The sequence below is a fragment of the Melanotaenia boesemani genome, chromosome 22 (genome assembly GCF_017639745.1).
Source record: "Melanotaenia boesemani isolate fMelBoe1 chromosome 22, fMelBoe1.pri, whole genome shotgun sequence".
Lineage (NCBI taxonomy): Eukaryota > Metazoa > Chordata > Actinopteri > Atheriniformes > Melanotaeniidae > Melanotaenia > Melanotaenia boesemani.
Genome location: NC_055703.1, coordinates 22,817,202 through 22,837,978, shown reverse-complemented (window position 1 = coordinate 22,837,978; position 20,777 = coordinate 22,817,202). Strand labels below are relative to the sequence as shown.

At 36.3% G+C, this 20,777-nt stretch overlaps 1 protein-coding gene across 2 annotated transcripts; it reads left to right on the top strand.

Annotated features, from left to right (window-relative positions):
- The first annotated feature begins 367 nt into the window (after window positions 1-367).
- On the top strand, window positions 368-20,738 carry dnajc5ga (DnaJ (Hsp40) homolog, subfamily C, member 5 gamma a). 2 transcript variants are annotated; one of them, XM_041975137.1, is made up of 7 exons: window positions 368-521; window positions 11,547-11,672; window positions 12,514-12,727; window positions 13,393-13,549; window positions 14,530-14,708; window positions 15,561-15,604; window positions 16,051-20,738. In XM_041975137.1, exons 2-5 carry the CDS (start codon window positions 11,554-11,556, stop codon window positions 14,703-14,705), a joined length of 666 nt encoding a protein of 221 aa, XP_041831071.1. In that variant the 5' UTR covers window positions 368-521; window positions 11,547-11,553; the 3' UTR covers window positions 14,706-14,708; window positions 15,561-15,604; window positions 16,051-20,738. The 2 variants fall into 2 exon arrangements, with proteins under 2 accessions (XP_041831071.1, XP_041831072.1); XM_041975138.1 differs by lacking the exon at window positions 14,530-14,708.
- The last annotated feature ends 39 nt before the right edge of the window (window positions 20,739-20,777 follow it).

The following is a 20,777-nucleotide window of genomic DNA, read 5'->3' as shown; positions in this document are numbered from 1 at the left end:
ATTTAAGTTCAAACAATCGCTTAGTGACAACAGAAAAATACGTTAAATATGATGTTATTACAAAATATACTTATTAAATCTTAACCTTTCTCTCGGAGAGCAATTAACATGTTTAGAAACCTCTAAAGGATGAAATACCCATTTAAAACCATAATCGCTATCCGTCTTTATGCTCTTCGGTTAATTTTTGCTGGTATTTGCGCGCTGCAGAATATTAACAATCATTCTGCTATACGTTTAATTTAGTAATAAACCTTTAGTTGTATTTTTTTTTCCATTTATTTATATTCTTCGGAGAGATGGATTTCAGCAGAAACCTTGAAAGCAACATCCCACAGTCTTTATTTCCTGGAAGGAGGAGCCACACGCGAAGGAGCGAACACAGCGGGCTGTCACTCCTCTGCTACCGGCTAACGGTACCGCGTTTCTGTCTCGTTAACCTCGAGTTAACACATTAAACCGGATGCCTCTATGATCCAGCTAACCTTAAAACGAGATACACGGTGTTCAGTTTACACAAGGTAAGGAATTTCGGTTACACTAAATAAGCTAGCATAAGGTTAGCTAACCTTTGCTATAGCAAAACCAAGATAGGAATAACGATTTATTAGCTAACATCTGTTAAATTTATAATTTAACGTTTGGATATTTTTTTCTTGTTTCAAGCTTGACTCAAAATGTCATATAGACACTTTTTCCTTGACATAAAATTTTATGGGCGGTGGCATGCAACACTAAACGAATGCTTACTTAATGACGATTTCTGAATTGAATGTGTTTCGTGCGCCGAGTTTACCATTTGATATTTTAATACGACTTTAAACTTTCTCCTATGTATATTTTACGTCTAAAATATTGTAGTGCAGTTAAAAAATGGAGGGGAAAAGGTGGGAGAAAGCATAAATTATCTATGTTGCATGTCATCACGAAGCTGAATTCAATATAGCTGTTGCTTAATGCCATCTGTTTAAGTTGAGATTTCAGTGCATTTATTAATGAACTTTTGCTTTAGATAACATTATTGTCAATGTAAGATTGCTGTTTTAAAGTTAAACTGTTAGGCAGTTTGGCACTGCAGTCTGCGTTACAGTTTCTTTGTCTGAGAAAGAATTGTCAAAATAAAGAAAATGGTCAAATAAGATCAGTTGAAATAGTTAAAACGCCCCTGGTACATTTATGAATGGTTGGGTGTTAAACAGCAAGTTGTTCTCCCTGTGCGGGGGATTAAAAAGGATTAGAGCTCCGCAAGGACAAACAGACGACAATCACGCGGTATTGCTTCCTTGATTGTCTTTATTCCACAACACCAGCTCCCCTTTATTGTGCCAGAGCACAGTGTGGTTTGGTATTATATCCATGTCACCTATCTGTGCAGCTGTTGTCTCAGTTAACACGGAGATAAAGACCATGAGATGACGTGACGGTTTACACAGTTAACTTTTAGGAACAATATCTGATTACACTTGCATTTAGTAAATGGTGATTTAAGCCTGATCTAAACTTGATTATGCACTGAACTTAACCCTTCAATCTGTGCCAGACAGGCAATTACTAATCATTTAGAGCTCTACCTTTTTAAATCAGGATTCCCACTCTTGCATAAATCCTGGAATTGTACGATGCAATTTTCCCAGGCATGGAGAAGTCAAGAAATTAAATTAAATTGTTAGCATTTTGGAAAGTCTGTTTACAGTACAGTACAAAAGCCCATGAGCCACCCCTCTTTTCTTTATATTTTGTTTCTAAGGAGCAAGAATCTTTGGTACTCATTTCAAAATATGTAAGCAGACTTTCTAAATTCTTTCAAAGATTTTCTTTAGACATTTGTTGCATTGTCTCTGTTATTTTGCCCTTTCATTGTACTTGACTAATTTAAGAGATATGTGTTTTTTGTTTTTTGTTTAAAGTCACTTAACCCTGACCTATGAATCGTTATGTAGCTACATAATAGAAAATTATTAGGGGCTTAAGGTACTTTCTTATAGCAGTCTGTCACAATGACACATAATCTGTTCCCATTTTTTTAGTTGGATATACAAAAAATATAAAAGCTAACGTAGTTTGATGGAGAAAAACATAATTTTAGCACCAACAAAGTAATTTCCAAGAGATTAGCTGGAAGCTTGGCATTGGGCTGTGTGAAACTGGACAAGCAGAGGACAATTTGAATGTCAGGCCTGAAAGAAGAAGAAGAAGAAAGAATTTAAGCAGATAAGTACCATCTAAAATGATGTCTAAAAGAAATTCTGAAAAATCCCAGTAAAGGTCTAACACAGGACCTAAGAGATGCACCTGAACCCTTGGTAAACCTAAGCTGCCAAGAAGTCATTCTTAAGGAAGGGAAATTGAGAGAAAAGCCTGAAACAACACAAGAACTGTACTGAAAATCAGTGACAACAGGTCTGATGGAGTGATGAATCCTCCTCCACAAAGCCTGGACCTCAGCATTATTGAAGCAATCTGGGATAAAATTGATAGAGAAAAGAACAAAATTTCAATTTATTTATTGTGGAAAACCCCTTGAGATGCAACATCTCGTTTGCATCTCGTTTGGGCGACCAAAAGAAACATAGACATAACAATAGACAAAACAATATTACAATATACCAAGCATACTGTGTAACACTATATATAAATGAAGGCCAATACACGATACGACTAGCACTCACTTGCTTTCACAACCTACTTCTACCAAAACTATGTACAAACGACATTAACACAGAGCTTGTGTTAGTTGCAGTTTACACAATTTCAGATTAACAGATAAGCACATAAGGAGCGGCATGGAAACAGCATTACAAACACTGACAAACTGTTTTGCGGTGAGTATTAAGTAGAATTCTGAAATAACAATAGCATGTTATTGACATCAAAGATGCAGGTCATTGGTTCCAGTCATTAGAGGCAGCCAACCAAAGAGTTTTGGAGAACTTTCCCTGAAGACTTATTCTTATTAAGACTTCAAATTTCTTCAAGACTTCAAGTAAGCTTGTCTAAGCATCCAGGCTGTGTTAAAAGAAATAGGTACTCATACCAAAATTTTGAATTTTAAAGTTTGTTAGAATTGTATAAACTTTCATTTTGCCTTTTATATTGTGTTTTTCTATATATGCTTGCGCATTTCAGTTAGTCACTGTACATTTTTTAGGTTTTGCTGCAGAAAAAAGGGGTATCTCCTGACTCATCACTGTATTTTATTGCCTGTAATAAAATTATTCGGATTAGTAATTATTCATAAATAATCTATTACATATTTTTTTTTTATATATATATATATATAATATATATATATATATATATATATATATATTCTGCAGCTACTGGAGGAACATGGGTTGCTGTGATTTTTTTTGCCTGTACTTGTTTAAAATGAAGACCTGCAGTGCTTTCATGTCATTTTTATTTCTTCACTTGAATGTCCATTTTATATTGTTTTGCTTGCAAATGAAGGGTTTCTCACTGATTCTTCAGACATCTGTATTTTTGTAAAGTTGTGCATGCAGTGTGCAAATACTTCTAGTGCCACACACTTTCTATTATCTTTAGACTTAACGTCCAGCAAAAGCTGAAAAAAACACAGAATGCGGAAGCAGCTGATACTTTCTTCATTTCTCTCAAGAATTAAAAGGCTATTTTAGATGCCATCTCCATGACTGAATGGCCGTGCCTTCTTTTTGTAGTATCATAATTCAATGCAAAATAATTAATAGAGATAATAAGTGTTGCTGTTTTTACTTTCATTCAATGTTTAACCAAAGAACATTCTGTTGCTGTTCTCTTCAGTCATGGAAATTATAGGACCAGTGTTTGACAAACCACAGAAAAATGTTGCTTGAGTAGTAAAATGACTTACTGCTTGGTTTGGATTTTATTCATAAATTCTTTTAGAATAATTTGGCAAAATTAAGCAAACTGTCTTTTGGATGAATTACTGATAAAAGCCATTTGTAGCCTTAAATTAAGTGGTACATTAATACATGAATAACCTGCACGCAACAGCCTTTCATGCTGTTTTTTTGCGAATAACTTGAATGCAGCCACTTGTACCATATACTGAATTAATGCAGTGTTATAGCCATGGTGATTATTCAGGGTTGGATTAGCAAACAGACAAATATCCACAAGCCCCAAGAGCAATGGATTTACTCTATTTAATTTGATCTGTTCAACCACTTAAATTATATCAATCATAATGGATTCTTTATCCTCCCACTAGTGACCTTGGCCTTGAAGGTGATGCTATGTTCAAATCTGGGGTTCAATTTATTTAGGCTATATTTCTTCAGATGTGGCGACTCTGTTGCTCCTCTCAAAGAAACACTAAGTTGCCGGTTAACTCTTCCCTGTCTAGTTGGGCTGAGTGTTTTTGTTGAAGTTGAACATGGCAGATCATGTGGCCAAAGCATTCATTTTTTATTTTTTTGGCTAATTAAAGACACTAATTAAAATCACATCAGTTGCCATTGCTTTTCTGTTTTGAAAATGACATCTTCATTTTGATGTTTTACATTTTTAGATGCTTGTCTTGTTTTTAAGATATGACATGGCTGTGCACCTCCCTGCTGCATGAGTTTGTTAAATAGAAGGATGGCAGTGGTAGGGCAACCACCAGAGGAGACAGTGTTGTGCAGTACACAGTAAGTTTGGGCAAACAGTAATAGTCTGACCTAAGGGAAAGCAGCTATCCAGTTTTTATCCGCAAACTCAAGAGATGAATTAAAAGTAATCAAACCCATGAATAACAAGCCTACTATATCTTCTACCGTTCCTTTTATTATACTATTTTTATATTACCAAATACTTTGAAATGGCATTTATTTTTTCTTATGTAAAATATGCACTGTTGTGTTGACTTGCCAAAGGACTACAGATGAAAATTAGCTCATTTTCTAACTGTGGTACATTCATTGTTACTTTTTAAATAAACTGAATAAATACAAATAAATCAGAGTGAGAAGAGCTGGAATGGTTGAGCTTTTTTCCAAAGCAGATTTTCTCCACTTTAACCATTTTTCTACTTTTTCTTTGTGCTTTCTGGTTTCTCTTTTTTTTGTTTTGTTTTTTTCTGACCTGTCTTTGCTAAGCTGTTGTCATCCAACCACATTTAAATGTTTAGAGCCTCGTTTGCATTGCTGTTTAAAAAGTGCTGCCTCCTGCCACCTCAGTAATATCAGTAATATGATGCTGATTAACAGAAGCAATACGTCATTTTATGTTGTTCAGTTAACAGTATAATCTCACATTTATAACTCTTAATAGTTTGCTGTGAATGCAAGTAGTTTTTAATAACGACTCTTTCAGTGTGTTTTTTAAGCTCTGACCATATTCTCAAACATGCAGTAAATACTGTAACAACACCCACACTTGTCAGCTTGATGTTTGTTTGTAGATGTTTGTTCTTGGTCCTTGCTCATTGGCTCTGGTGTAATCTTGCAGGTCCATGAGCTAATGCTTGTAATTTTGTGTAATGTCTTATTCATTGTGGGTACATTGAATTTTCATTTTGAGTCCCTTAATTGTCTGGCGCAGTAGTTTTGCTTGGCGCTTATTGTTGCAATCACATGGTTAACATGTCACACACCTTTTCAGAGTTATTTTTAACAAAAAAAAATGCTTATTTTAGAAGCAGCAGAGTGTGCTGGAGCTGTTTTATCTAAGAATTTAGTGCGAGATGTTGCCTCCAGTTTTTGATCTTTATCTCAAGCAGTTAAATAGATTTGCTTTCATGCAGGGTTTATAAAGTTTTTTTTTTGTTTGTTTTTTTACTATTAATAGCTTCTCAAAGATGATTTAAATGCATTTTAAAAATGGATCTGAGAAATGGAATAGGCCGTCTTTGTGTCTCAGCTTTCTATACTGGAAATTTACAATGACATGTAAGACAAAAGCAACAAAATGTGGACATTTTGCAGACATTTTGATAAACTGGCCCTGTCATTCAATCACATGCAGTTGTCATAGTTATATTATTGTTATGATCAAGATTTATAAATGACGTTGCACAAGTAACTCACAGATCTTCAGTTGGTGTTGGTAAACAGTGTGGAACTAAATGATTGCTCTCAGGGTTTACAAGTATTAAGCAACCTCTCATTTCTTAATATGTTGCTTTCAATGTGACAGAATTCTTGCCACCTCTTAATGTGGTCTTGAGCAATAGTTCTCCAGACTTTCTGAAGGTTTTATCAAGTTTTTCTTTGGATATTGGCTCCGTTCTGCTTATTTTCAGTCCAGTCCTTGTATTTGTTTTTATTTTTTCAGCTACTTAACACACTTGTTAATATAATGTGCATTTTACTTGAGGGGATGGACTTTAGACAATTTAGCAAACAACCAATTTTGAATATTTTTAGGCTTTTTACCACCAAAGATCATGATTGTTTGTTTCCATTTCTTCATTTGAAAAACATCAGACTTGCCAAAAACACATTTCAGTACAATGTGCAATTTGTTCTCCAGAAATTTGAGGAAGGTGGACAAGTGGGGGACAAAAGAAGTACTGTACCTAAGACACGACTACAGCAGATAAACAGTGTCTAAAGTGATGACCTTAAGCAATGTGATAAGAATAGAATAGACCTCATTGTTATTACTAATAATAATAGCAAAGACCTGATGTAGGAGCTGAGATTTGCATCTGACCCTTAAGTTGATCCATCTGCTGTTGACTGAAACCTCATCAAAAGTGGTCCCCATTTCTGAAACGTGGCTGTCAAAAAGCCACTTTTCCTGTCTTGTCACACCAGATAACTGACTTTCAAGGTGATACTGACCGTACCAACTCAGTTTTTTGCTTTTAAAATACTGTGTTTCCATTTGTTTGCACATGTCAGTATATCACTTCACCAATTTCCCTTTTCTTGGCAATACATAACGAAAAAAGTGGCGGCACAGTATTGTGTAGAAATGATTGTTTGCACAACGACAACATACCTGTTTATATGTGTTTCATCACTGTATCATCACCTTCTGTCAGTTTTTCTGACCTAAAACAAAATGCATATGTACTTATTTTGCCTCCTTTCTTCCTTCTCTTCATCTGTCTTTAAGCTAACAGTCTTTTAACAAAAGTCTTAACAAATTGTGTCTAAGGTTGGATAAGTACATGCATAGGGACTGGAGTAATTTGCATATCATCAGGGTTCTTTGTATTCTAAATATGCAGCATTTGCATGCATGCACGCCTGTTTTTAAAGTCTGCATCAGAAAGACTGCAGTTTGCCAATCAACCTAATAGACCTGGCTCAGTAACACCCAATCGATCCTTCAGGGTCGGCTGCAAAGTGGCGTTTTTGATCAGTGCAAGCATCTTGTTGTAATGCTCAGTGATCAAACAGATTCATGTTGGAGGAAATATTGAAATCTGTCCCCTCGGTTTGTGCAGCATGTTTTTGAAGTATTTAAATCAGCTGTTGAGACTCAAGCAGGGACGCCATCTGGGCCTGTGGTGTTGCTAACATGTTTGTTGTGATCACATTTTTGCAGAGTTTATTGTCATTTTTCTATTTTTATGGAAAAGGAAAAGTGAGGGACAGGAAAAAGGCAAATCCTTACATATGAAAAGCTTACAACGATGGCTTTTTTAAAGTATCTGAGTTCTAATCAGTGAATGAGGACAGATTTGTGAATGGAAAATTTTACACTTTCTCCTGTTAGAAAGAGAGAAACATATTTTGTTATGTAACCTACAATATTCCTCCAGCAATCCAGGCTGGTAGACATTATGCTACTTTTTATGCATATACTCATTATAATCCTGTTTGTGTTGATGGGGGAATTTATGCTTAAATTTGTCTTTATACTTATTATCTTTGGCAAATATTACTCAACAATTTTGGTTTCAAGAGTTTTTGCTTTTTTTTTTATTTAAAACATTTTGATTGACTCTTAAGATTGTGTTAAAGTACCATCTGGTACAGCTGTAAATAGTGCAAATTCTTTTTTTCACATCGGAAGGTTTTTTTTTTTTAAATAATTAGATGAAAGACAATAAAGCCAAAGCTGTTTTTCTGCAGTGGTGTAAAAAACAGAATCAAGCTTTTCTCATTAAATGCAAAACTGACCTTAAAGCACAAAAGTGTTAAAGGAAGGGCAGTCATCAGCTTCCTGACCAGAATTCACTGCAGTCTTCTACTGAAAGACACCCTCAGGATGGGAATCTAATTTTAGAAAGCACTGTGTCTGACTGAAGAGAACACAAGTGAATGTGGTTGCTTTGCGTGCAAATACTGACCAAGCAGTTCATAACTCAAAGAAAGCTTGTTTAAATAAAGATGTGTGCCAAGTGTGTGTTAGTAAATGGACTAGTTGCAGTACCGATATTACACAGAAAGTGATGTGTTTTTCATCAGTAAGCTGGAGGACAGTGAACAAGTCAAATCAGCATTTAATATGACCAAGTTTTACCTTAAAAAAAATTATACAAACTTTCCCAGGTAAACATGTTTTACTTGGGAAAGTTTGTATAATTTAACCCCTTTCAGACATGGCCTGCTTTCCATTAACTGGATCACAACCATATATGTCCATGTTGTCTGAGCATGCTGATGCTTTTCAGTGAAATTTGGCGTCTAATCCTAACTAGGGCCGTGTATACATTGCAACCTATTATAAGTCTGACCTGCTGCATTAACATATGCACAGTAATTGGGGCTTAATTTGGCGTTGTGGTTCAGCCACTTGTCAGAAAACAAAAAAAGTAGCAAACTTTAATTCCTGCAAGGGGAAAATTTGCCATTAATGTTTATGCGACTGGACAATATTTGATGAAAGCAACCTAAAGAAAACCTCTATTTGAACTTTAGTGGGATACCTTATTTGTCCAATCTTGTCTAAATGTCAGTTTCACAAGCCTTTTGATGAGACAGGCTCCATAATACCTTAATTGGTGCCGCACTGTCTCTGATGGTGTTTACTTGATGGATCCATACCATACATAGTGTAGCACTGTGTGTACCACATAGGAATGAAACACTGGTCAGTCTGTTATATTAAAATAATTTTTCTGTGGTTCCTGCACACCAGAAACCCCACAGTGTCTGAAAAAACCCTTCTTTTTGTTGGGAAATCTTTTTTTAAATTGTTTTCTTTCTCGCTACAAAACGCCGTTTGGTACCACTTTACAATAAAAAAACAGAAAAATCTTTCACATAATTGAAAAAATGCTTTATTGCTTTGATTTAGGATGATTTTTCAAATAATAAGCAATGAAAGCAGTGAAAACAATCACCTTAGACTCTTGTGTCTTGCCTTCACACAGCAGTAAGAACAGTTTATGAAGCTGGTTGAAATGCTGAGCTGCGGTCACATGTTGCTGACTCAGCTGGGGGGGGATTTTCAATGGTCCCGGTGGCGTTACACTGTTGCTGCAGCCATGAAATGATTAACGTTATGGGCGGTGCGATTATTGGTGTTAATGATGATTAGTATTATAAGATTAGAGACTGACATCTTGTTACACATGATCATGCTGAATGATTTCAAATTAATTAATTGATTCATGGCAGGTGTTAAGTCTTGTGGGTCTTTTATTTGTTTGTTTGTTTTTTTTGGGGGGGGGGGGGGGGGGTTAAGTCTAATTGGCAAAAGAAAAAGAGGCAGACAGTGAATAAAATTAATTTCACTCAGTTATTTACAAATTTTCTTGGCCATAATCATGCAGTGGTCAATGAAAAGTCATCAGTTTACATAAAAATCAGGATTTTCTGCTGCAAGTCAGTGAAGTAAAACTTAAGAAATCCACATTTTGTTTTTCAGTCTCCATTAATAAGCAAGTACAGGTAAAACCAGTAAATCAGTTTTAGTTTAATTTTAGTAGAAGATATATGTATTTTTTGTAAGTGCATTAAGATGTGGGGTCCAGTGATCTTCTCTTTGGTTGGATGGTTGTCATGTGCTACGATGTTAGTGAGTTCTGCAGCAGAGGACAAAAAACTGAGATTACTGAGAAACTAAATCCTCACTGTATATTTTTATATAACCCTATAATAACTTAATGAAGTTACTATTTTGACTTGGAGCTTGTAAAGCATCATTACAGTGTTAGCATTGCTCAACCAACATTATTATTATTATATTTAAGGTTTGGTAAAATGTGGAGTGGGCACTCTTGACAAACATTACCATTTCTTATAACAGCTTTTTTTTCTTTTTAAAAAAAAGAAAAGCGAGAGCAGGTGACTTTATAATGCTTGCGTCTAAAAACAAAGGCCCAATTCAAAGACTTTATTAGCTGGAATTACTGTGTGATTGTTAACGGCTGTGAATTTGAGTTTGAATTCTTTGACAACTCTGGCTTGTCCATAATGTATAAGATAAAGAGTCAAGAGCTAATTATGTGACATACCTGATGAAGACTTTTGTGAACTGGCATCTCTGTAGTTTAGATTTGTCTTTTATTTATGCTTTTATTTGTATGCTTTCAGGGTTACTTGGATATTTCTGTTGGAAATTATAAAGGCTGGAGCAGAAATATTTAATGTGAACATTTTAACCTCGGTTATAGCTGCTGTCCCTTTGTCTCAGCCCTTTTTAAAGTCTAACTTTTCTATTAAATGTGGCTGTGTGTGCATATAGTTGAATGCTTTTGTGGTTTATGTATGTATATGTATTTATGTGTAGAGCTGTCTGTCTAGTAAGACTGACTAGGACACTGGCCCTGTCTGACGTAGACTTGAATGTGTAATCTGTTAGATCAGCAAAATGTAATCCTCTTTAGTCAATGACCCAGGTGGCATTATTTGTTTGGCTGAGTAATAGTCGTGTGCATTTCTACGGTAGCCATGGTTTAACAGAAATCCCTTTTTGTATTGTGTAGTTGTTGCCACTAATTCTATTGGAAAAAGCTCCATGGAGGACATTATTAAGGGAATGCTGTGCTTTTTCCTTGGCTTGCAAACAAGGACTTGAAATCTGCTAATGAACTTTTTCTTCTCAAATTTTTCTTAAATGTGGTGCAATAAGACCAAAGTGACAACACAAGAACTGATGATGGAGCACTTTCTAGTTTAAAGATGAGAAAGCGCTTAAAGAAACCCTGAGGATTGATCACTTTAAACCTACAGTAACTGGTTTTTGGCTTGTTACAGGGTAACACCAAACAAGTTTTTGACAATATTGCTCAAACACTGTTAATATGTCGTTATTTTGAGATCTTTCCAGCTAACTCCTGATGCATATTTTTGCTTACTCACTGTTCAATTTTCCAGTGATTTTGTGTTTGTTGCTTAGGTAATGGTGTGAAGTGGGGTCGCAGAGGTTTTAGCTGCCTGCTGTATAAGAATGACATCACCAAACATGAGATTGTGCCAAAACCACAAAGTTGTCAGATGACCCAGTAATGAGCTAAAACAAAATGTCTGGCGCCCTTCATTTGCATTTCCGAGCGTAAACAAATATAAGTAGCTGGAGTTGTTTTAAAATTTTTAAGTTGGCCCCAGCGGTCCCCTGGAAGCAGAGCGTTGCAATGTTTAATCTCTGAGAGTTCAGTGCATCATCATCATCTTAAGATCATTTTGGTCATGTGAACTTTCTTTCTATTTTTAAAGGTGAGCCATGGCTGAACAAAACGCCTCCCGGCCCCAAAGGAAAATGTCCACCTCTGGGGAGAGTGTGTACAAGATACTAGGGCTTGAGAAAGGCGCATCAGCAGAGGATATCAAGAAAGCATACAGGTAATCTGTCTGAACATTAGGTAATCTCAATAATTACCTCCTCTCTTTAATGATGGCTTAGCATCTCTTGAGTAGGATGACCATCTATGCTGTAATTGCTTTCAAGTAGTCCCTTAATCCATAACTTACATTCCTCGGATCATGTCCTTTGATGGTCTTGGGAAATGTAGTCATATGTAGACGGAGGAATTAAGTGCCATCAAAGAGACATTCGTCTTCAATTAAAGGGCATATCTATTTGTGTAATAGTACAGATAACTGACATTAAGGCACATGTAGAGCTCAGGATTATTTTCTATTTGGGATTTTTCATTTTCAAGTGGAAAACTGGTTAAATACGGACTACAACTAAAAATGGTTGGGCATGGCTATAAAGTAAATATCTATGTTTTGAATGCATTTATGGTGTAAAAAAAAAAAGAGTTTATTAAATTGGAAAATTAATTAAAGTGTCAATTAAAAGCCTTTGGTCATTTTAATAGTTATTCACAAGTTTAAAAGTGTCAAAACTTGTTTCTGTGATTGAAAGTTTGATTATTTTTTTTCACCAACGGTGACATCAGATTGCCTTTGACAAATCTTTGCACCTGGAAAAACTCAAATTGGATAACCTTTTGGTAAAAGAAAAGAAAAAAATTATAGTTGAATGTAAAGCTAGTTTTAGTCGACTTATTGTTTTGTATCCAGGAACTGATGCGTTATGAAGAGGTGTAAATCCACCTTTGTAACCTTGATAACTTTGATTTGAACTTGCCGATCTTATCTCAGCTACCCGTTTCCTTTCAAACTTTTCAAAATCATCGTTTCCCCATGTTTCACGCTTTCCTTTCTCCCCCAACAGAAAGCTAGCACTGAAGTACCACCCAGACAAAAACCCAGACAATCCGGAGGCAGCAGAGAAGTTCAAGGAAATCAACAACGCCAACTCTATTTTAAATGATGAGAACAAGAGGAGGATTTATGATGAGTATGGCTCCATGGGCCTTTATGTATCGGAACAGTTTGGAGAGGAAAGCGTCAAATATTATTTCCTCATGTCTAAATGGTGGTTTAAGGTTTGTCTTTCTGTTTGCCTTTATGTACATTTATAAAGTAAAAACAGTTGGTTAACTTTTTTAAAGGAGGAGGAGAAGTATACAGACATACTGCTTGAACCACACCATGTTGTGGTCCTCATTTGCATATGCTAAGAGGTAGAGTGGTAGCAACAAAACATTTAAAAGAAGAGAACTACTACACTCAACTGACTAACTTGATCACTGTCGGCAGCTCCACAATGTTGTACTAGTCCAGCCAGAAGTGTGGATTAAAGCTAACAAAAGCAAGCAACATCTGTACTATGTAATGCAGTATAACACAGCAGATGTGCTGCCCCTGTGAAGCTGATAAATTTTTGTTGATGCTGTCAGAAATGATTAAGCCATAGATTATGATACATTTGTGTATTTTATGATCCGTTTGTACTTTTTGTGTGTTTCCACAAAAAGACTCCTGGCTTGTCTCATTCTTCTCTAAGATGAAATATAAAATGGTTCAAACGAGTACCTGCTTCCTGAACATCCCCAGTACTAATGGTTTCAAATTACATCTGTATGAAAGGACTCAATTAAATCCTCGCTGTTCAGTGTCAACAATTTGTAGATGTGAAGATTACATTCTGTTAGATGTCCGTGTTGACTGTCATATGGCTAAAAATCTGTTTGCTGGTTAATCCCTGTAGAGTCTGGTGCTGTGCTGTACAGTTTTCACCTGCTGCTGCTGTTGCTGCTGCTGTTGTTTCTGCTGTGGGAAGTGCAAACCTCCAGATGATGATGAAAGCTATCAGTATGTTGACCCTGAAGACCTGGAGGCCCAAATCAAAGCAGAACAGGATGGAGGTGAGTTTTCAGCTGTGTTTCCGTGTCCCACATAGTTTATTAGTCTTTATTATGCTTAATAATCCAATATTGATATGGTAAATATACTGCCTTTTCCATATGGATTGCAACATTTTGCTTAGAGATGTTTAGTTTCTGTGTATATCAGAGACGCTCAAAGCCCAATCAAAGTACTTTTTTCTATCAATATTTACTTCATGTTCAAATTTTAGGTCAAATTACTCATGCTTAAATTAGAGATTAACTATGGTTTTATAGGAACTTGGTAGAGCTTTGCACAAGCAGTGGTTGATTGTGCAGCTTGAAGGCTTTCATACTCTTTTTACATGAACAGTCTTAAATAATGACAGCTTTTACAGACTAGCAAAACCATCAGGGCCCTGAGACCACAAACAAAGGAGTCACACATACGTGACATACCCAAGTATACATATAACCACACACACATACATAAAACTATTCTTTACTGGGATTACTGGGACTTTACTGAACCAAGTTACAAATATCCTGGTTTTTCTATGAATCAAAACTATTGCTGTGTTGCATCTAATTAAGTCTACAGTTAATTTGTTAATTTGTTGTCTGATGAGGGATTTTGACCCACCTGCTGTCATTGTTTCAAAGTTTTGTGTTTGCACATTGTTAGTACACATTTTTCCATTACAAAAATATGTGCTGTATCTTTGGTCCACTCCTGTTTCCTTTATAAACGGCCAGAGAAACGGCAATAGGTGCAGTAATTTTATTAAAATTAGTTCAAACTTAAACACATGTAATTAATTACACAGCTTCAGTTAATCTTGCTGCAGCATAGGTGTGCTATTATCCACCTTTTTTAACTAAATATTTTACATTTCAGAGGACACTGGTTTTGTAAAACCATAGTATCTTTAACTTCATGTTTTCTCATCTGCAAAACAATTTACCCATTTAACATTCACTTACAATTCAGGATTTGTTTTAATGTTCCAATCCAACAGGTAACACAATAATTATAATCCAGCCTGCATCTGATCTGGGTTCAGAAAGCCCAGAAGACGAGAGTAAGCCCATCCCCCTGCCTATGCCTATGCCTCCACCTGAGCCCCAGTCGCCAACCTCGGCCAACACGGCAGGGGAAGAAAATCCTGGGGAGACCTTGCCAGGGTCAAAATGACTCGTAAGAGCCACCACGTCTAAATCATTTGTCCCGTTGTCGTCCATCTGTTTCGTCTTGTATGAGAAGCCGTCTTCATCCTCAGCGTTGCATGTCAGCATCTAGTCTGACTGTATGTGGCTTCTGTTTCTTCACTCACCCGTAACAAACTGTTCCAGCTTTGCAGTCACCACTGTTACAGTCACCACTGTTACACACATTAACCACAGCAAACATCCAGTTTGTGTTGTTTTGTCACCGCATGTCTTTTCAAACCACCCATATGCTCCTAGCCAGAATTGCATAAAGTCTCCGGTTGCTTGAAAGGCTTTCAGAAAGTCTGCATGATTGTGCTGCATCAGAGACTTGTGGTTAGACATAGTTTATGTGCATGATACGATGGGACATTTTTAGCATGTATCCCAGGAAGAGGGAGATCCAGATGAACTTATTCAGTTGAAAAATAGTGTTGCATGAACTAGATATTCACTGAAATGAGAAAGTGAAAATGAGCCATCTGTACTGCACTTTTGGATCTGTATGTTGTTCAGTATGATTTATCTGCATTATAACACAAAATTAACTTAAGGACACTTTTTATGATGTTCCTCCTTTTTCTCATTCAAAGCTTCAAATGAAAACTACATTGGAGGATTGATTACGTTGGTATTTTTTGTTGAAAAAGTCTAATTCTGTTGAGGCCTGTTGTAAAGCTTTGGCAAACCTGTTAACATCTCAGAAACCTGTGTTTTTATTTTTTACTGACCTGGAAAGAAAAGGTCAAAGGACATCATCCTTAATGTTTTGCTCTGTTTTGTGTCTATTTTCTATTGTCTGTACATCAGTAATGCATAAATGCAATTATCTCCTTTTCAGGCAAGTGACGTTATGAATCATCCCCAACTAGCAAAAGCAGGAAGGTGAGATACAATCTTTATTTTCCCATTTGTAAGCTTGACTGTAGTGTTTACATCAGTGTTGCCAGTGAATCCAGTTAACCATATCTCCCTGCTGTATGCACTATTTACTGATTAAATGCAGTTAGATTGGGCCTCAATTGCTCTGGTGCTCAAGGCTTGCTCCTGTGCTGCCATGATTAATGCCTCTGTGCTGTCCTTCAGTCCAGCCCTCTAGCCATTGGTAGGACTTGTTCAGTTCTGCCACTTAGGCGTATGTATTTGTGAATCTTGGATGTTTCATCTTGGGTCTATATATGTGTGTATATATATATGAAAATGTACTTTTGTTGCATCTTAGATTCAACTTTTCGATGTACTCCTACATGTTCATAATCTTTTTCAGTCTATTTTAGTTTCCTTTTTTTCTCCACATCTTGTTTTTAAGCTTTAATTTTCTCCTCTTTTAGAGTTTCGAGTCCCTACTATGATCCACCTACATCTGACTGCTGCCAGCCACCCTGAGAAAAACCAGCCCAAGTCACCAGCCAGTCCAGATCCACTTCTTGGTCCTGACCCACATCATCCTACCTGATGTACCCAAGAACCTGCAAGATAGGCACCTAAACACTTCTGGCTCCCTTTATGGAAATACGTGGAAATTAGCCTACTTGCTGGCAATGCTAAGGTGGTCGTGGACAACATCAGGCCAGCTGTTAAGTACATGGCAACCAGCCAGCCTCCAACAACTCCCCCACCTCTCTTCTTCCAGCACCCTACACATCCATTTAAGGTTGAATGTGACCTATATAGCTGAATTTATATTTTTCTCTGTCCTGTTATCCATGGCTAGGCCTAAACATATCCTAATCTATTCTGGTCATCCCATTCCAACCAGTAAGGATGTGACACTGGCCAAGGAGATGGCAAAAACAGGGATGTGAGAGCAATCAGCATAAAAATGGAAAGGAGATCCTCTCTTTTGTTTTTCTTTTTTTATATATCTATATATATATCCATTATCCAGATCAGGACTGGAATTTATATTTTTCTTTATCCAAACTTTCCACCTTTCTTTATTTTGGACTTCGTTGGTTTCCTCTACAGCGCTTTGAGGGCTGGTGGTAAATTCAGTGTCACCTGTGACATGTACAGGTCACTAGAAGCCAGCTGCTGAGCAGAAATTATACATTAAGAATTGACACTTTTTTTTTGTTTTTTGTTTTTTTTCCGCCTGTTAAATGTTGCATTATCCAATATTTATCCTCTCAGACTAGCTCGTGATGCCAAGGGTGTTTGTTAAAAAGCTGACGTCATGTCTCCTTTGACGGGTGAATAAGTTGCTCTACAGTAAAGTTTTTCATCAGGACTACATTTTTTAGTTTGATACCAAATGTCTGAGCCAGAACCTTGAGCTGAGGATGTAGAGCGTGATTAGGAGTAAAAGATGTGCATGCATTATTTCTTTATTTTGTTTTCCTACTGCATGCCCCATTTTCTCCACTGTACAGCAGCAAAAACTGCTCATTCTAACCTTGCATAGAAACAACAAACATTTGCACCAGCCTTAGTCATTGTGGATTAAAAAAATAAATAAATAACAGCCCTCAGAATAATCTCAAATAATCAAGGATTGATGACAAACCATGGGAAACAAATTAAGCATTGATGTTTTAACTTGAGGAGATGGATTAATCATACATTCTCAGTTTTACCTTCTCATTGTTTTGCAGTCTGTTATTTGGTTGACCAAAGCCTGCAGCTTTATGTAGCCAGCCCTGGACAAACGGGGTCCTCGCCAACAGTTTGTTTAAATGCCATTTGTTCTTTCAGCCACATTTCCAATTTTAACTTACTTTGTTGTCAAAGTTGTTTGTATGTGATGTACTTGGGTCTATGCATCTCATGGGGCGGGTCTGTTGCCATTTCATTAAGTTGCATCATGTTGCAGATCTTTGCACCTCTTACATTACAACTGGACTACAGAGACCATCAGGTTTAAATTTTCATAATCAGTGCATTTTTATTTAATTTGCAGAATTGTATTTAAATATAAAGTTATTTCAGGACCTGAAAAGAGCTTTTTAGATATCCATTTTATAGCATATTTCAGGCACTCTCGGTTTAGCAGGTGGACTGATCCATTCAACTCCTGCATCTTCAACCCATAAAATAATTTTCACTGACCTGTGTTCAGTTTTCAGGATGGAAACCTGCTTAACCTGCTACATCCAGACTAACAGTGTTGTGCCTTGAAGAATGATTCAGGTGACTGCAGACAGCTCTTGATTCATTTTATCCGTCATTCTACATATGCAAGAGTGGTGTGCAGACTTACCCCTGAATATAGTGTGGAAAATGGTCCAATGATGGAGCGTTTATGTGAGCTTGACTAATGAAACAAGGCTTCATCTGTCCTCTGGTGACAGATGCTCTTTGCTCTTCTCTTTGCGAACCTTCAGTGAATCTGGGTCAGTGTTGGTGTTTCTCTGCTCTTTGAGATGCACAATAATACAGCCACTTGACATCTTTGCCTCTTCTCAGTCATGCACACATTTCCCTGTAGTTTTTGTTTCCACCTGCTTAGAGCACTTCATTTAGAAAAATAATGAATGTAAGTCACCAGCGATCAGCTAATGTTTTTTTCCCAAGATTTATCTTCTGTAAGCTTGTCTTTAAGGCTGCAACGAACAATAGTTTTTGGCTGTGTCTTTGTAATGATCAGAAGTTACTGTCCATCAATTTCTCAGTACTTTAAACCAAAATCCAAAGTAGTTTAAACAAAGAAAAGCAGCAATTGAACATTTTGAAGAGGCTGATAGTTTTGATATGTTAATTTACAAGTGTCAGAAATATTTAGTCTAACGTTGAATAATCTCTTTAACGTTTCAGCTTTTCTCACTTTGTTCTTTCACCTGGATGCCAGTTTCATTGCTGAGTTAATTGGTGCTTTCAGATCCCAGGATTTTTTCATAGTTCTTTAAAGCTAATGAGGGAAGTACCCCCACTTTATTCGTGTCTGCACAGCAGGAACTGAGGTGGATCACAGCTGACAGAAATCAAATTCTAGTGGTTTTTACGTTGAAGTATTTTCTATTTATGACAGGAAACATCTGTGATGTGGATGTTCAGACAAATCAGGTGTACAGCAAAGTGATAAATGCAGCATTAACACCTGTTTTTACAAAAACATCTGTGTGAAACAGCACTGTAACCAACTGCTGTTGATTTTAAGCCAGTAGTCTACCAATATGCCACAAAGGTCACATCCTGTTTATGGGTCAAAATGATGCAGTAATTTTTCTGTACAGGCTCGGTGAGCTTTGTACTGTGGCTCCTTTCCTCTGTGTTTTTAATTTGTTTACAATTGGGGTGTTTATGGTGGATTTCTCTGCAGTAGGATCCTATAAGAGAGTTCTGTGAAATATGATAGGCTGCAGTTAGGAACTAAAATTGATCTACCTTCATTGCTTACCAGCGCTATAAAAAAATTCCTGATGTACAGAAACACCTGTTGCCTCAAAATGTTGTTGTAGTGTAAGAGGTCAACTCCATTGTCACCCAGCTTTAAAGCTACTGTATATTGGATTTATTCCTCTTAAGTGACAGTGTCTTATGAATGGTATGACTGCTGCAATTGGCCAGTAACACTAAAATTAATTTTAATTAATAAATTTTAGGACTTTTGATGTTACATAATTTTTGAGAGGGTTTTCATCTGCAGCCACTTTCATACCTGCAGAACTTGGGATTGACAGGAAGGATACAGCAATTGCGGGTAGCTCATATTTTATCCTCTGTCTTCTTCCACTCATGCTCCACCATATAAAACCAAAAGTTGGTATTTTCTCACATGGATTTTTGTGTGAGTGAGCTTTTAATGTGCTGCCTAGGGAGTTTTGTTACCTTTTAGTTTCCTCCTTTTGCCAGTTTTTCTAAGTTTAGCTTGTTGGATAGCTTAACATTTACCATACATACATGAAGGTGATGCCGACATAACAAAAAGCATATTTCCCATGGTGCTGAATAATTTGATTAGCTTGCATGATTTTCATAAACAGTCTAGGAAAAAACATTCTGCTGCCATATTATAAGTTCATTAAACAATCAGTGATGTTTACATGGGTCATGTAGAAGCAGTAACATGCTGTCCAATGCAGAGTACTGTTGCTTAAAGGTCATTTATTTAAATATATATATAATAAAAACAAAAAAAAAATAAAAGCCCCAGTAATTCATCCTTTTGTGGTGAGTTTTACAGGTATTTTTCATCTCATCTAATGATGGATAAAGGTTACTGTGTGTGTGTGTGTGTGTGAGTGTGTGTGTAAAATAAACTTGTAAAAGTCGTAGACGTGTCTGGTCTCAGCAGCCAAAATTTCCCTTTTTTGTAAATTAGTCTTAAACCAGCTCTGATTTATAAATATCTGCATCCCTTTACTCCAGATGTGTTTATGCTGATTACATATCAGCTGGTGTGTGTCAGTGGATCTGTCTGCAAACTTGAAGTTATTTCATGTCACGTTTATTGTTGATGGCCAAAATATTTCATAGTTCTTTTTGTTTTTGACACTAAAATGATGAAGCCATGACTCATTAATTGACATTTTTCTCTTTCTTCTACTTATAATTATTTAATTGTTGTAAATAACTCATAAAACATAAGTAACAGACACAATTTATGTTTGTAATGTACATGATTTATGAAATAATTTAACAATGTACATTTCAGTTTTTTATTATTTATGCCATACAGAAAAATAAATAAAATGACAGAAGTTGGTGATGGCTGTTAAGAATCATAACATGTTAGCTTGCACTGTGTTCAGTGATATAAACTCCATGCTGACGTTTGCTAAAAGAAAAAAAAAAAAAGTGTGGAGCTAATGTTCCTCCGGACGCAAAGGATTTTTTGTGTCTGCACTCTTTTTATTCCATGGGTTAGTTTGCTGGGTGGACAATTGTATCAGAGTTCGGGTATTTAAAGTTGAAAGAATCATAAAAATTGAACACAAGTAGAACAATATGATGGAAAGGATAGTAATGGTGGTTTTTATTCTGTTGTTTGAGGAGGGGGTTTCTCCTGTTTTGGTTCCCTGTGGATGATGTGTAAATGAATTGTGATGAAAATCAGTTAAATAAAAAAAGGGGGATTTTATAATTTCTTGTCTGTTACTTTTTCCTGTATGGAAGCACA

What these genes read in the sequence shown, in the direction of transcription:
- dnajc5ga (XM_041975137.1), top strand. Translation starts at nt 11,554, where the DNA reads ATGGCTGAACAAAACGCCTCCCGGCCCCAAAGGAAAATGTCCACCTCT. An exon ending in GATATCAAGAAAGCATACAG is followed by an intron (nt 11,673 to 12,513) that starts GTAATCTGTCTG and finishes CTCCCCCAACAG; the next exon opens with AAAGCTAGCACTGAAGTACC. An exon ending in CAAAGCAGAACAGGATGGAG is followed by an intron (nt 13,550 to 14,529) that starts GTGAGTTTTCAG and finishes CCAATCCAACAG; the next exon opens with GTAACACAATAATTATAATC.